Source organism: Tachysurus fulvidraco, chromosome 13, assembly GCF_022655615.1.
Source record: "Tachysurus fulvidraco isolate hzauxx_2018 chromosome 13, HZAU_PFXX_2.0, whole genome shotgun sequence".
Taxonomy (NCBI): domain Eukaryota; kingdom Metazoa; phylum Chordata; class Actinopteri; order Siluriformes; family Bagridae; genus Tachysurus; species Tachysurus fulvidraco.
The window spans coordinates 25,776,213-25,794,158 of NC_062530.1; the positions used below are offsets into that span (position 1 = coordinate 25,776,213).

General features: G+C 46.0%; 1 protein-coding gene across 6 annotated transcripts in view; it reads left to right on the forward strand.

Moving 5' to 3' along the window:
- The first annotated feature begins 6 nt into the window (after window positions 1–6).
- The window catches only part of LOC113652674 (trichohyalin-like), a 30,160-nt gene continuing 12,220 nt past the window's right edge, over window positions 7–17,946 (forward strand). For 4 of the 6 annotated variants that reach the window (XM_047822763.1, XM_047822762.1, XM_047822760.1 and 1 more), the window contains exons 1-6: window positions 7–87; window positions 1,847–1,924; window positions 4,956–5,117; window positions 12,255–12,348; window positions 15,918–16,016; window positions 16,670–16,936. In XM_047822763.1, coding sequence (XP_047678719.1) covers window positions 20–87; window positions 1,847–1,924; window positions 4,956–5,117; window positions 12,255–12,348; window positions 15,918–16,016; window positions 16,670–16,936 — 768 coding nt within the window. In that variant the 5' untranslated portion in view covers window positions 7–19. Of the gene's footprint in view, window positions 88–1,846; window positions 1,925–4,955; window positions 5,118–6,309; window positions 6,718–12,254; window positions 12,349–15,917; window positions 16,017–16,669; window positions 16,937–17,946 lie in introns of those variants that run through there. The other 2 variants (XM_047822766.1, XM_047822765.1) reach the window with 2 other exon arrangements.

A 17,946-nucleotide genomic window follows, 5' to 3' on the forward strand; every position in this document is an offset into this window, starting at 1 on the left:
AATGATCACAACATTGGAGATGTTTCATATCAGAGAGGTCACAGAGACAGTCAGCAGCTCGGGCCCCTCGGACCAACGCGTTGTACAGTATGTCAGTGCGGTTTTTACATAAACATCTCAACACATACTAAACATTAAATAATTAAATAATTGGCCTTCACAGATGATCTGAAGTATCTCAGAAGCAACAGCAGGGTTTATGGTGCTGTGGCAGCTTCTAGACCACAGACACCTCTACTTTAGTGTTGGAGATAAAGCGGTGTGTTTAACATGTTAAATAACGAGTCAGAATCAGAAGATAAGGGATTGAGAGAAATTATGAGAGAAGGATGGAGGAGAAGGATGGGAGGAATAAAGAGAGGAACCTCTCCTGAATGTTCAGAAAGAGCTGAGAGTCCTGGCTGAAAATCCTGAACACATCTGGCTGGAAGGTCACATGATGATTCAGTCTATCTCGAAAAGCAGGAAGTTATGTGAGCGTGTGTGTGTGCGCGCGCGTGTGTGTGTGCATGTGTGTGTACAGTATGTGTGCGTGCGTGCATGTGTGTGCGTGTGTGTGTGTGTGCGTGCGTGCGTGTGTGTGTGTGTGCATGTGCGTGCGTGCATGGCCAAAGTTATGATTTGCATGACACAAATGCTTGTCTGCATGTTGTGGAAAATTATTGAATCAAAGCAAACGTTGGAGTGCAGTAAAGAGCACGCACGCACGCACACACTCTCTCACACACACACACACACACATACACACACACACACACAATATACATAAATAAATACAGACTGTCACAAATGTAAATACAGACTTGCACGCAAGTGTAGTACTCAGCTCATACATACACACACACACACACACACACACACGGCACAGTCTAGCCCTCCATCATCTGCACACACACACATGCACAATTGCAGATCTTCCCTGCTCATCTCTCCAGTCTGATACACGGTTACACAGCCATAACTGACAGACACAAAGGCCACGCCTCCTTCACGCTGAGTGACTGACACAAAGGCCACGCCTCCTTCACGCTGAGTGACACACACAAAGGCCACGCCTCCTTCACTCTGAGTGACACACACAAAGGCCACGCCTCCTTCACTCTGAGTGACAAACATAAAAGCCACGCCTCCTTCACTCTGAGTGACAAACATAAAAGCCACGCCTCCTTCACTCTGAGTGACACACACAAAGGCCACGCCTCCTTCACTCTGAGTGACAAACATAAAAGCCACGCCTCCTTCACTCTGAGTGACAAACATAAAAGCCACGCCTCCTTCACTCTGAGTGACAAACATAAAAGCCACGCCTCCTTCACTCTGAGTGACAAACATAAAAGCCACGCCTCTTTGATTTAATTTGTGTGTGTGTGTGTGAGAGTGTGTGTGTGTGTGTGAGTGAGTGAGTGAGAGTGTGTGTGTGTGTGTGTGTGTGTGAGTGAGTGAGTGAGTGTGAGTGTGTGAGTGAGTGAGAGTGTGAGTGAGTGTGATTGTGTGTGTGTGTGTGAGTGAGTGTGTGTGAGTGTGTGTGTGTGAGTGTGTGTGTGTGTGAGTGAGTGTGTGTGGATGAGAGCTGTGATGTGAGAGTAGTGTGTTGTGATGTGAGTGTGTGTGGAGTGCGTGTGAGTGTGTGTGTGAGTGTGTGTGTGTGAGTGTGTGTGTGAGTGAGTGTGTGTGTGAGTGTGTGTGAGTGTGTGTGAGTGAGTATGTGTGAGTGAGTGTGTGTGAGTGAGTGTGTGTGAGTGAGTGTGAGTGTGTGTGAGTGTGTGTGTGTGTGTGTGTGTGATATAAAAGCCTTACAGAGGATCCCAGTCTGGTTTAAATGAAGTTCTGTGCTTTTGTCTTTCAGAAGCAAAAGAAAAGAGGAAGAGAGAAGATGCTTACAGTTGCAGCAGCAGTGTGACGAGCAGAGTGCCACCTTACTGAGGTAACATTCTTATGTGGCGTGTGTGTGTGTGTGTGTGTGTGTGTGTGTGTGTGTGTGTGTGTCAGTCACTTGAACATGTCACAGCAGGTTACACAAGTGTCTGGAAGCAGAGAAATGGCAGCGATGCACACAGTGTGAAGGAAAGACTGATTAAAGATGCAGGCTGTGATCTTTATACAGAGGCCAAAGAGGTGTCAGGCACACACACACACACACACACACACACACACACACACACACACACACACACACACACAATGTGCACAGAGAGCACAAAAAGCTAGGGATGACAGAAAAGGACAGATGAAAGGGAATGAGTAAAATAGAAACCGGAGATGAGAGGTTGAGAAACTTAACAATGACAGGGCACCACACACACACACACACACACACACACACACACACACACACACACACACACACAGAGTTCTTTTGAATTCCTTTCCATACTAAACACGAGTTATTCCAGCACCATTTGATCGTAACTAAAACTTTACACCTCTTACACCAACAAACTCGCTGCTGCTCTCAGACTAAAGAAAAAACCTACAACAGATAAAAACAAACAAATAAAATAAGAACCAAAAGTCGACTCGTCTGTTTGTTTGCGTGTCGTTTTGTTCTGGTTTCCGTGTGAGTTCACCAGGCTGCTCCTGCTTTTCTTTTCTTTTTTTTTTCATCTCTTTATGTAAATGAAATTTAAACAGATTGAATTTTCCATGTCAGATTTTGTACATGAAGTTGACATGGAAAAAAGAACAGATCCATGAAACGAAGGTCCAAAAAAATACAGAGAGGAAATAAAACAGAATCTGAACCAGCAGGATTCCCTCTTGTGTGTGTTTCGTAGTCATCTGGCCACTGATTAGTTATAGTTCTGGAACATTTCATGAAACAAGTTATCTCTGTACGGGGGGGGTCATGGTGGCTTAGTGCTTAGCACGTTCGCCTCACACCTCCAGGGTTGGGGTTCGATTCCCGCCTCTGCTTTGTGTGTGTGTGTAGAGTTTGCATGTTCTCCCCGTGCCTCGGGGGTTTCCTCCGGGTACTCGGGTTTCCTCCCCAGGTCCAAAGACATGCATGGTAGGTTGATTGGCATCTCTGGAAAATTGTCCGTAGTGTGAGTGTGTGTGAGTGAATGATAGTGTGTGTGCCCTGTGATGGGTTGGCACTCCGTCCAGGGTGTATCCTGCCTCCATGCCCGATGACGCCTGAGATTCTTCAGCAGCCTATCAGCAGTCTTCTGAGTAAAACAGAACCAATCAACATGTGAATCCCGAGTGATTGACAGTTGTTTTGAACCGGGAACCTTCGACTTCTTTTACCTTCGCCATCTCACGTCAGTCTCGTCTCATCTCTCGGCTCTCTTTCTGCACCGATAACACAGTCCATCGGTGCTGATTACACCACAATGTATCGAGCGCTCAAATCTCACTGGTCAGGAATTGGGCTCTTTTTTTTTTTTTTTCACCTGTCACAGCGTGAACAATATGTTTATATAAACGTGTTATTGTTTCTATAGCAACAGCTCGTCCGCAGGGACGTGTACCGTAGACGCTCTGTATCATCTAAGACTAATAATAGGTAGATTAAAGGTGTGTGTGGTGTGGTGAAGAGCTCCAGCTGTGTGGGAGTCAAAGCAACAGCAGATGGAAGAGCTTCACAATCAGCACACACACACACACACACACACACACACACACACACACACACACACACACACACACAAAATGACCTCCACTTTCAGAAGCTCTTTCAGAGTTCTTTCATCGACTCATCAAATGATTTCTTTCGAGGACACAAAAGAACGTGTGATGGACTTTGAATCAAGATCTTTGGCCTTAACCCCCAGAATGCGCCTCACATATCTATATGCGTGTGTGAGTGTGTGTGTGTGAGTGTGTGTGAGTGCGTGTGTGTGCGTGTGTGTGTGTGTGTGTGTGAGCGAGTTCCACAGCTTGTCTTCATTCCAGCGCTTTATATCGAACATGTGTGAAGCTTTACCGTGCGTGTTTTCATGTGCGCGAATTCCAGACGCCGACTCCGCTGCCTTCGCCAAATCGTTTGCCAGTGACGTTTATACGATCTCATTAGTGCCGCCATGAGCCCGAATCAAACCCAGCAGTGACCCAGTGATACACAACACGCCAGCGGTATACATTACTGTACCATATGTGTCACAGGTCATTTTCCTGAGAAGACACACACACACACACACACACACACACACACACACACACACAGTCAGATAGTGACGGCTTTTCGGTTTAAAAACAATACACAACGATGATCAGTTTGTGTCGGCGCACATTTCCATTTCCTGCCGAGGATAAACAGAAGGTCTGATGTAAAGTAACAGGAGCTGTAACGTAACAGTACGGAGGAACTCTAATGACTAACAGCCGCTCGCTGTACTCTCTGATATTATGGAAAATACTACGTAATATATTTACTTCTACACGTCCATATATGTACGTTTCCCCCCAAACTATTTACATCTGACGTGGAACACGATATACAGAACAGATCGAACTACACGGAAGGCTCGTGGTCTCGCCCCGTGCCGTGCCGTTATAGGAAACGTCTCTTGTTCCTGTTCTTCCAGAGCATTTTGTCAAAGGTTACGTACTTTATCGATTAAAACGCTGTCATTTTTGTTTCCGCCGCCTTTAACGGTGTGGAACGTCCACAAAACACGCTATCGCTCTCTCTTCCGTACACGTGAAATAAACGCTTCTTTTGGAAACGAAGGATACGCAAAAAAAAAAAAAAATTATAATTCATTAACAAATTCATCTGTGCTGCTGTATGACATATGTCTTTTAACATAAGGAGTTATAAAAAAAGTAGCCTTATACACCAAAGGCCTACCTGTGTGTGTGTGTGTGTGTGTGTGTGTGTGTGTGTGCGCACGTGAGCATGTGGGTGTATAAAGTGTGTGAGTAGGTGGACGAGTGTATGTAGGCGTTTCTCGTGATTCTCCTCGTCGAGTCAACGTGTCTCCCCCCCACCCCCCACCCCACCCCCCCAGTCTGTCTCAAGACCTGAGGGAAAAGGAGGCGAGCTGGTTGTCATGCCAACACAGATGTGAGTCCCTGCAGCAGCAGCTGTTGACGTGGAAACGGAAGGAGGCGGAGACGAGGCAGGAACTGAAAGGAGCGAAGTGGGAGGGTCAGAAGATAAGAGACGAGAGGTGCACACACACCACACCACACCACACGCACAAACACGTCAACACACATCAGTGCAGCAGACGAAACTTTCATTTTCTCAACCTGTCTTACTTCCTGTGTGTGTGTGTGTGTGTGTGTGTGTGTGTGTGTGTGTGTGTGTGTGTGTGTGTGTGTGTGTGTGTGTGTGTGTCGGGGCTTGTCCCAACCTGTCTGCTGTGTCTTTACACTGACACACCCGTCCTCTAGGCCCATAAAGGTGAGCCCCAGAGCAGCACAGCCACTGAAGCAAGCAAAATGCATAAAAACTCTCTCTCTCTCTCTATGCGTTTGACTTGCTCTGTCTCGCGTCTCTCGTTGAGCAAGTGATCGCTGTGTTTTCGCGGTTGATGAGCGAGAGAGAGGGGAGAGGAGAGAGAGGAGAGAGAGAAAGAGTAGAGAGAGAGAGAGAGGCGAGCAGAGAGAGGAGCGAGAGAGGGAGAGAGAGAGAAGAGAGAGAGAGAGAGGAGAGAGTGAGAAACGAGGAGGAGTGAAGAGAGGAGAAAGATGATAGGAGAGGGAGAGAGAGGGAGAAGAGAGTAGACTACGAGAGAGAGAGAGAGTTCGCGATGAGAGCTAGCAGCTAATCCGAGGTACGCAAGTGAGAGAGTATGGGACTCAAACAAACATAATGAGAAGGGATATAAATAAAAAATAAATGATGAGAGAGAGAGGTAGAGATGAGAGGATAGAGAGAGAGAAAAAAGAGTCATTTTAGAAATCCCTGGCTCTCTCATTCACTCCATCTGCTCTTTGTCTCTCTCTCTCTCTCTCTCACTCACACACACTTTTCCTCCACCTGAACAGGATTAGTTCGGTGCACCTATGTTTTTTTTTAAAGCTCTCACCTCCTCCACCACACAGCCATTAAATTAACACAGGAGGAGTGAGTTCCTGTGGGAGGTTTTTATCTACGAACCCGCGATTACATCCCATATTTTAACATGATGAAAATTCATCTGGCAGAAATCTAGCGTTAAACGCTTCATGAATCGAACCAGTTTTTTCATCCGTTTAGTACTCGAAAGAATTAGAGGTAAGGGAGCTTCATACCTGGAGCTCTCACCATAAACTTAGGGACTACTGTGGAGATGTCGGAACAAACATGGACGCCGGAGGTGGGCAGGAAATGGAAGAATCTAATTTTAACCGATTTTAACTCAGACTTCGAATCGATTTTCATGTCCTTTCGCCTCCTGATTTGCTCCCAGTACGGAGACAAATATATATAATGCTTGTATATAATGTATGTGAATGATGTCTACAGGTGAATCAGTTTGTGGGAAAGAAAAAGGGTCAGAGTTTTGGAAGGCTGTAAAGTGCAAGAAGGCTCAAGGTTTCCAAGAAGGAAGTCCAAAAGCATTTCTCATTCATTTAGCGATTCAGGAAGATGATTGTCCTGCTGTCCGAGGTGTGGATCCGGGTGAGATTAGAGCGACCCGTTCAGTGTGGGTCAGGAGATTCAGTTCATTATGGAATAACAGACAGATGGATGGAAATTAATCACACAGCAGCACCTGGAACTGATGGAATACATCCAGGTCCTGATCTAATCCCATCCAAACAAGGCTTTTGTCTGGTCAGGTCAGCGCTTGTTGTGTGTGTGTGTGTGTGTGTGTGTGTGTGTGTGTGTGTGTGTGCGTGTGTGTGTGTGTGTGCGTGTGTGTGTTCCCCAGTGCTTTCAGTTTCTTCTTCTGTTCTCTGACTCCACCTGTTTTCCTGCTTAGCAGCACCACAATTTCTGTCCTTTATTGGTCTCTGATTGCAACAATACCCACCTGTGTGTGTGTGTGTGTGTGTGTGTGTGTGTGTGTGTGTGTGTGTGTGTGTGTGTGTGTGTGTTTCAGTTGTTTCCCAGCTGTTGTTTGTTGTCAGTCTGGTCTCTCTTGTATCGTCACCCTTGCAGCCGTTTCTTTATGCATCACTGAATAGACTGCAGGGGCAAAGTGATCTTATTTGACACTGTTCTGTCTCCATTGTGTGTGTGTGTGTGTGTGTGTGTGTGTGTGTGTGTGTGTGTGTGTGTGTGTGTGTGTGTGTGTGTGTGTGTGTGTGTGTGTGTCTGTCTGAGTGTGTGTGTGTCTGTGTGTGTGTGTGTGTGTGTGTGTCTGTCTGTGTGTGTGTGTGTCTGTCTGTGTGTGTGTGTGTGTGTGTGTGTGTATGGGTGCTGTGTGTGTGTATGGGTGCTGTGTGTGTGTATGGGTGCTGTGTGTGTGTGTCTCTGTGTGTGTGTGTCTGTGTGTGTGTGTGTGTCTGTGTGTGTGTGTGTGTGTGTGTGTGTGTGTCTGTGTGTGTGTGTGTGTGTGTGTGTGTGTGTGTGTGTGTGTGTGTGTGTGTGTGTGTGTGTGTGTGTAAGGGTGCTGTGTGCTTTTGTTGTATCCCAGTTGATTTCCTTGCAGTTTTGGGGTTCAACTGTTCAACTTCAACTATTCAGTTATTCCTCCATTTATTTTCTCTTCTCTGCTGTAGTTTATACTGGGGTATATGGGGTATCTGCTGTAGTTTATACTGGGGTATATGGGGTATCTGCTGTAGTTTATACTGGGGTATATGGGGTATCTGCTGTAGTTTATACTGGGGTATATGGGGTATCTGCTGTAGTTTATACTGGGGTATATGGGGTATCTGCTGTAGTTTATACTGGGGTATATGGGGTATCTGCTGTAGTTTATACTGGGGTATATGGGGTATCTGCTGTAGTTTATACTGAGGTATATGGGGTGTCTGCTGTAGTTTATACTGAGGTATATGGGGTATCTGCTGTAGTTTTGCTGTAGCTCATTTCTTCACTCCGCAGCATCAGACATCACTTGTCTTTGTATTTATATATTTATGTTTACTGCATTTAAACAGGATATAAAACCCCCTGCTGGTTTCTCATTTATAGCCCAGCGGTAAACCACACACCATGACCTGACCTCTACAGCTATACATCCACAGTGTGTTTCCCTTGTGTCAGGTAGCTCACACAACACACACATCTGCTTTCAACACAGTCTGAATGAACAGGTTAGGCTCCGCCCCCCCGGATGAGCCGACACCAGGATCGGTGACTCACTTCTGTGGTAAAGCCCTCAGTTTGTTATTGTTGTTGTTGTTGTTGTCGTTGTTGTTTAAAAATAACAACACCACCAGTAAAGTGAGGGCTTTACCACAGACATGAGTCACGGATCCTGAGGACAGTTTGATGTCACGAGACTGTTCACTGACTCGCGATTGACAGTAGAGAGCAGCTATCAAGGTTTCACTAAATGTTTGTTGTCTTAAAAACAACAAACCCTATATGGCTAAAAGTTTGTGCACCCCTGGCCACCACAGCCACTTCCTCAAACTGCTCCACAAAGTCAGAAGCACGCGATTCTCTAGAAAGTCTCCGTGTGCTGTAGCGTGACGATTACAATTTCCCTTCAGCGGAACGAAGAGACTCAACCCTGTTCCAGTCTGACACAAAGTGCACAAAGCAGCTCCATGAAGATCTCCATGATGTGGTGGTGAAGGTTGGAGCGGAAGAACCGAAGTGTCCTGCACTGAGCCGTGAGCTCTGACTCAACTGGAGTCTCCACAACATCCTGAACATCAGAATCTGATCTCACTGATGCTCTTGTAGAATGAGAAGAGGAGAGAAGAGAAGAGAAGAGAAGAGAAGAGGAGAGAAGAGAAGAGGAGAGTGCACAAGAAAAACTAATGGCTTTCAGGCTGTAGATGGACCTGATCATGGCGGTGCCGAGGTGGAAATGAGGTTAATCCACATAACTGAGCTTTGTTTGCTCAGAAGGTCAGCGGTTTATTGTGTGGCTTTGTGGAGCAGCTGATTTGGAGCTGTGGTCATGTGGAAGGCTTCACTGTAAACACACACACACACACACACACACACACACACACACACACGCACGCATATCTGTGCAAATGAAAGAGGTCATCTAGGGCCGATAGTTTGAAATGTCCATCTCATCGCTCTACACGGACATCTGGGCGTAACACCGTGTACCATCTCTTTCTGGAAGAACACAGAACCATGAGAAACGGTACAGCATATAGTGAGGAACCAACACCTACAGTGCTAGCTTGCTTCGTATTGCACACACACCGCTCTTGTTTGTGGAAAAAGTTGCAGGGAGGTTGAGCTCGTACCCTGACAATGACACAACCAACCATGTCTAGCTGTCAGTCAGAGCAGCACAGGATAATCACGTGCATCTAGGGGTTCGATTCCCGCCTCCGCCTTGTGTGTGTGGAGTTTGCATGTTCTCCCCGTGCCTCGGGGGTTTCCTCCGGGTACTCCGGTTTCCTCCCCCGGTCCAAAGACATGCATGGTAGGTTGATTGGCATCTCTGGAAAATTGTCCGTAGTGTGTGAGTGCGTGAGTGAATGAGAGTGTGTGTGTGCCCTGTGATGGGTTGGCACTCCGTCCAGGGTGTATCCTGCCTCGATGCCTGATGATACCTGACCCGAGTAGTTCGGATATGCGGTAGAAAATGAATGAATGAATGAATGAATCTAGGAGCGTAAGACGCTCTTAAAATGACCATGACATAGTGTCTCAGAGCTAAAGAAACTCTCACTGCTGGGTTTTTGAGCTGAACCCTTAACCCTCAACCCCTCAGTTTAACACACAGTATAAAGGAGATAAATGTTAATGTGAGCGTAATGTAAAGGTGAATATATATAGTGTGCTAGGCTTCACCCTCACTGCTGTTGTGGGTGGGATGCGACTATAAAACACTGACAGGATCTGAAAGAAACGAGTTTATTTTAACACCAATCGCCACGCTAATACTAATAGCCTCGGTGTGGCATGAACGTTGGCGTGTATCCGCTCGCAGGATCATGACCCGTTGTGGTTCGACTCCATGTGACCCTGCCGTGGATGCTTTGTGGCTTTTCTGACACGCAGGCACGATCCTTCCGATCCACGGCTGTTATCGGCCGCGTGCGACTGGAGGATGCCGCGAACAAACGGCTTCTTTCATGTGCTCGAGAGCTTCACAATGGGGCTGTTGATGTTCCTGAAATAGAGAGAGAGAGAGAGAGAGAGAGAGAGAGAGAGAGAGAGAGATCCATGCTCAGTAACAGAAAGAGCAATTATTACAGGGTGATTCCTTGTTTTTTCAGAACTGAGAGGAGAACTTTGTGTTCTTAAGTGAGAAACTATAAATAGAATGAAGCCTCTGACTGTTGGATTAATGCTTACTTAGATTACGGACTGGTTTTGGAAGATTACAGGAAGTCAGATTAGTTCTGTGATTTGTGTGTGTGTGAGAGAGAGAGAGAGAGAGAGAGAGGGATTAAACCTGACACCCAGACAGATCGAGGTTACAAAAGCGTTCAGAAAAATGAAAGCACGCATGCAAACAGCCACACTGGTGTAAGGGACGTAACGAAAACCTCCCCGTGAGTTCTGTACAGCAAGCAGAGACCAAAAAAAAAAAAAAAGGAAAGAAAGAAAAGACGTTCCCAATACGGCCTTCAAAAAAGCCTTGTTAAACAGGAATGTTCTCCGTGCCTCAGGCTTCTGCTGTAACTAATTAGCAACGAGTCACAGATTAACGTCATCACAGAGAGACGGCGGGATGATTTAACTGACAGAAATATCATTAGGCGTGTTGTTCCGCAGAGGTGGGGGGGGGGGGGTGTTGGGGTAAATATAGAGGGTGGGGGGAGGGGGTTAAATAAAAATTTGGAATGTGCACGTCATATACCAGCACTGGAGACGGATAAGCGCGTCATTCCAGGAACTTCAGTGAGCTGAGATATTTTTACACTTATCTTTAGGAGAGAAACAAGTGTTGACGCCATGGCAACAGGAACTCCTTCGCACCGCATCAGATGTAGCGATAAACAGATAAATAGCATTCTTCAATCAGGTGTATGGTGGTAAATTGCTGCGGTGTTAGTGGATCAAATCTCTTTCCTGTAACATCACAGTGTTCTAAGGAATAAGGAAGCGATTAAGTCCACGGCTTGAGCTGTTTCTCCTCTTCCTCACTCCGCCTCCTCACTGCTGATTGTTTTCCTTAAACAGCACGACACTGAGAGATTTATTCCGTCACTTTAACCGTCATCTCTGTCATTCAGGCCGTGACACGTCCGGGACTCCTCACTTTGATCTGGAGCAACATTCAGGGCGTGAATATCACGAAGGTTTCCTTTAATGAAGGTGAGACGACTCGAGGCGACGGTGTTACAGGTACGCAGAGCCGACAGAGAGCCAGGCTGCGTTCAGACATATATATGAAGGAATCTTCACCATGCGAAGGAACTGCTTTCTGTAAAGACTGGAGCGAGAACAAGTGATAGAAACATCTGGAAGCACTGTTTGCCACGCCCGTCCTGTGTGCGAGCGCTTCCTAAGCCGGGAGTTGACAGCCGGAAACAAAGGCGCACGGCATTGTGGGTACGGGGGAAACCCCGGGGAATGGTGCGGATTAGGAGAGCAGGAGGAGCAGGAGTTATTTGCATGCCACGTGCTTTAGCATGGCTGTTTTTCTGCACAACACACACACACACACACACACACACACACCAGGCCATTCTCTACATTACATTAAACACTACATGGCTTTATTGTGTGGCTTTTTATTGATTTTGAATGCATATAATGTAGCTGAAAGTCACACACACACACACACACACACACACACACACACATATGCTCTTGTCAGACAATTTTAAGGGATTAGCTCACATATTCAAGCCAGCGCTAACGTTAGCTTTGGATATGAAAACAAATAATGGCGCCTCTTTCTTTATGGTCCGTAGCATCAAAGTGCTTACGTATGCAAATGTGTCGTATCTGTGCAGCTGTTCAGAGAGCTCTTTGAAGTCTTTGTACTTCTGTGCGTGTGTGTGTGCGTGCGTGTGTGTGTGTCTCTTTTTACTTTTTGGATCCAGCGATATTAAAACTTCGCTCTCTGCCCTGCATTATTAATCAGGGTTCGCCGGTGCCGTAACACGCTCGTGCCTTTTAAAGCACCGATTCAAACACACACTGGAGACATTTCATCCATTTTTAAAGTCGTTCCTTTGCGATAATTGTTTTAGACCGAAATCGATCCCACACGTGCGAAAATGTACCCCGAGCGCCGGCTGCTCATGTGCCGTGATGCTCTCTGTGTCCTCAGGGAGGCGCTGATACAAGCTCAGACAGAAGAGCTGCGGAAGATGGAGGAAACGTACAGGAAAAGCCTGCAGATCTCTGAGGAACAGGGGTCAAAGGTGAGGCCGTGACGTTCACTGTACACATGTCACTGTGTCAGGAAGATAAATCATTACTAATGTAGGATTTAGATGTATATTAGAGATATAAATATATAAATATATAATATAAATATATAAACACTTCAGATCACTCACTCCATCTCTTTCGGAGAATGAAATAAAAATCTCCGGGATGATCTAAAGTTCTAATGGAACCTTCAGAACACAACGAGGAGGTTTTATTACAGCACGAAGACAGGGCCGTGTCCTGGAGGCGTGTCATGGATTTGTCTATGAGGGCGTGTCCTTGGGGGTGTGTGTCAGATTCCCTTTGTGCAGAGAGGGCGTGTCCTTGGGGTGTGTGTCAGATTCCCTTTGTGCAGAGAGGGCGTGTCCTTGGGGTGTGTGTCAGAGTCCCTTTGTGCAGAGAGGGCGTGTCCTTGGGGTGTGTGTCAGATTCCCTTTGTGCAGAGAGGGTGTGTCCTTGGGGTGTGTGTCAGATTCCCTTTGTGCAGAGAGGGCGTGTCCTTGGGGGTGTGTCAGATTCCCTTTGTGCAGAGAGGGTGTGTCCTTGGGGTGTGTGTCACATTCCCTTTGTGCAGAGAGGGCGTGTCCTTGGGGTGTGTGTCAGATTCCCTTTGTGCAGAGAGGGCGTGTCCTTGGGGTGTGTGTCAGATTCCCTTTGTGCAGAGAGGGCGTGTCCTTGGGGGTGTGTCAGATTCCCTTTGTGCAGAGAGGGCGTGTCCTTGGGGTGTGTGTCAGATTCCCTTTGTGCAGAGAGGGTGTGTCCTTGGGTGTGTGTCACATTCCCTTTGTGCAGAGAGGGCGTGTCCTTGGGGTGTGTGTCAGATTCCCTTTGTGCAGAGAGGGCGTGTCCTTGGGGGTGTGTCAGATTCCCTTTGTGCAGAGAGGGTGTGTCCTTGGGTGTGTGTCAGATTCCCTTTGTGCAGAGAGGGCGTGTCCTGGGACGTGTCAGATTCTGTCTGCTTAGAGGGGTGTGTCCTGGGCATGTCAGACTCTGTATGCTAAGAGGGGTGTGTCCTGGAGGCGGGTCCTGGTCTTTTTGTTCATTCTGGAATGTAACAAATGGGAAATAATTCCTAAAACAAGCTGATGATATAATTGTAGTATTTACTGAAGATGTTTTACGTCACAAACATCAAAGCAAAATGACTTATTTCTCTGATAGCTCTGATTATTTGTCTAGGGATATAAATATATCTCATTAGTGTCAGTAAAGAAATAAACACACACCCTAAAGCCCAACACACCTCAATGTGTGTTCCAGTCATGTTTACCTTTTCAGTAAAGTATTGACTTCTGTCAGAATCTTCTCAGGTAATGATTACTGAGATAACTCACCCCAAACACACACACACACACACACACACACACACACACACACACACACACACAATTTTCCACTTCACTGATCTCAGACACAAACTTCTCACACTGAAGACTCCTTCCATAAATGCTAAAAAAAAGATCTGTATCTGTTTACATGGAGTTTCCAGTCTATGATATGCAGCTGCACTGTTGTCAGAGCTGCTGTTTTATACACACACAAGCTCACACACACACACACGCACACACACGCATACACACGCATACACACACACACACACACACACACACACACACAGTCATTTCAACCTTCATTTTATAGCTTTTATTTTTATCATTTATATTTTTGCTTTAAGAGGAATGTGTTCTGAATTTCAACCCAAAATCCAGCTCCTCCACAACAATGAATGTTCTTACACACGCACACACACACACACACACACACACACACGCACACACACACACGAATATTCGCAATCTGTCAGTTTCTAACACATACTCACACACACATTTTCCCGTCTGTCACACCCACATCAATGCAGCTATTTTCACACTTTCTTTCGATTTATTACACAAATCAAGAATAATTCTCTTTCTCCCTCCCTTGCTCACACACACACACACACACACACACACACACACACACACACACACACTCTGTGAAAACTCAGTGGGCTGAAACACAGTACATGGCGTGCCATAGTCGCAGCTTTTAAATAATGTTAGACTTTTAATAAAAGCACACATGTTTAAAGCAGTAAACAATTCTCTTATACAATCATCAAAGACATCAAATATTACTTTAATACAGCAAATGTTCATTACTCATGATCTGCTGGGGGGGTGCAGACAAGAGACAGAAGAGGACAGACATGAGGACAGACGTTGAGAGAGAGAGAGAGAGAGAGAGAGAGAGAGAGAGAGAGAGAGAGGGAGGGGTGCAGACAAGAGACAGAAGAGGACAGACAAGAGGACAGACATTGAGAGAGAGAGAGAGAGAGAGAGAGAGAGAGAGAGAGAGAGAGAGAGAGAGAGAGAGAGGGAGGGGTACAGACAAGAGACAGAAGAGGACAGACAAGAGGACAGACATTGAGAGAGAGAGAGAGAGAGAGAGAGAGAGGGAGGGCTGCAGACAAGAGACAGAAGAGGACAGACGTTGAGAGAGAGAGAGAGAGAGAGAGAGAGAGAGAGAGAGAGCGAGGGGTGCAGACAAGAGACAGAAGAGGACAGACAAGAGGACAGACGTTGAGAGAGAGAGAGAGAGCGAGGGGTGCAGACAAGAGACAGAAGAGGACAGACAAGAGGACAGACGTTGAGCGAGAGAGAGAGCGAGGGAGGGGTGCAGACAAGAGACAGAAGAGGACAGACAAGAGGACAGACGTTGAGAGAGAGAGAGAGAGAGAGAGAGAGCGAGTGAGGGAGGGGTGCAGACAAGAGACAGAAGAGGACAGACATTAAGAGAGAGAGACATCTGTTCATATGTCTTCATATGTGGTCACAGTGGAATGTGTATAATAATACTGTCATTATCATTCACTTACACACTTAAACACTCTTTCCACCATTACACAAATGTACAATAATTCTCTCTCTCTTACTCTCTCTCTTCCTCTCACACACACACACACACACACACGCGCGCGCGCACATGCACGCACGCACGCACACACAGAATCGCAGACTGGTGATAAAAACATGGTGGCCTTGGTTCTAGGCAACAAAGGACACATTGCGTGCCACCAGCCCTGGAGTGTGTGTGTGATATGCTCTCTTCATGCTTGCAGTTAGAAATAAGCACAATGGTAATACTGGGTGTAATAAGTGTATATACATTTATAAATATAACCCTTAACAATAAGCGTGTAGGTGACATGAGGCTTAATTAGAAAAACCAAACCCAACACACGAGGCGGAGACGTAAACAGGAAATTCAGCAAAAGTCAGGCGATCGCCACAGAACAGTTCCAGAGCAATACCAAAATTACACAGCAAAAAAAAAACAAGAACAAAAAACAGAAAAAAACAATAACACAAAGCTGAGGTCAGGTAACAGCCCACTGAGCGCTACGTCACCTTTGTGTAGTCCTGGGTGTGATCGGAGTACAGGTGTGTGTCATTAGGGGTGCGTGAACGTGATGGTGTGTTTTGGGAAGTGTAGACCTAAGTGGCCAAATTACTAATAACTGGTGTGTGTGTGTGTGTGTGTGTGTGTGTGTTCGTGTGTGTGTGTGTGTTCTCAGTGGAGGAGAGATGCTGCTCGAGAGCTCGAAATTGAGAGACAGAGAAATGAACAGCTGATTCAAAAGTGCCAGACTGAATACCAGCATCTACAGGACAAGGTAACACACACACACACAACACAAACACACACACACACAACACAAACACACACACACAACACACACACAACACAAACACACAAACACACACACACACACACACCACACAACACAAACACCAAACACACACAACACAAACACCAAACACACACAAAACACAAATACACACACACAAAACACAAACACACACACAACACACACACACAAACACACACACAACACACATGCAATCGGATTACAGACAGATGACAAGTTAAAGGAAAACCTACTGGCTCTGTTAAACTCATCATCTTATTCAGTAATAAACATAATAAGGCGTGGCACAGTCCAGGATGTCTCCGCCCCATTCACAGTCTCACTAATGAGCCTCTCTCTCTCTCTCTCTCTCTCTCTCTCTCTCTCTCTCTCTCTCTCTCTCTCTCTCTCTCTCTCTCTCTCTCTCTCTCTCTGTGTGTCTCTCTCTCTCTTTCTCTCTCTCTCTCTTTCTCTGTCTCTCTCTCTCTCTCTCTCTCTCTCTCTCTCTGTGTCTCTCTCTCTCTCTCTCTCTCTGTCTCTCTCTCTCTCTGTGTGTGTGTGTCTCTCTCTCTCTCTCTCTCTCTCTCTCTCTCTCTCTCTCTCTCTCTCGCTCTCTCTCGTCCTGTGTTGCCCCTCAGCTGCCCACTCTGGTGCAGTCTGCCACACAGGAGCTAAAGGAGGAGTTGTCAGCACTGGAGGTACAGCTTCAGAAGCGTGAAGAGGAGGTGAAGTGTGTGCGAAAGGAGGCCTCAGAGCGAGAGGAGCGACTCCTGAGAGAACATCACACAGAGTTGGAACATCTCCAGCACAAAGTACAGGAGCACCAACAGGAGGCGCTGGAGATACAGCAAGCATACAGAGACATCCTACAGCTCAGAGAGGAAAACTCTACTCTACATGAGGAGGTCAGAGATACACACGTGTCGATACACACACCAATATATAATACACACACACACGCCGATACACACACCAATATACAATACACACACGTCGATACACACACCAATATACAATACACACACATGTCGATACACACACCAATATACAATACACACATGTCGATACACACACCAATATACAATACACACATGCCGATACACACACCAATATACAATACACACGCCGATACACACACCAATATACAATACACACACGCCGATACACACACCAATATACAATACACACACGCCGATACACACACCAATATAGAATACACACACACGCCAATACACACACCAATATACAATACCCACACAGGCCGATACACACACCAATATATAAAACACACGCCGATACACACACCAATATACAATACACACACACGCCGATACACACACCAATATACAATACACACACGCCGATACACACACCAATATACAATACACACACACGCCGATACACACACCAATATACAATACACACACGCCGATACACACACCAATATACAATACACACACGCCGATACACACACCAATATACAATACACACACACACGCCGATACACACACCAATATACAATACACACACACGCCGATACACACACCAATATACAATACACACACGCCGATACACACACCAATATACAATACACACACGCCGATACACACACCAATATACAATACACACACATGTCGATACACACACCAATATACAATACACACATGCCGATACACACACCAATATACAATACACACACACACGCCGATACACACACCAATATACAATACACACACACGCCGATACACACACCAATATACAATACACACACATGTCGATACACACACCAATATACAATACACACACGCCGATACACACACCAATATACAATACACACACAGGCCGATACACACACCAATATACAATACACACACATGTCGATACACACACCAATATACAATACACACATGTCGAT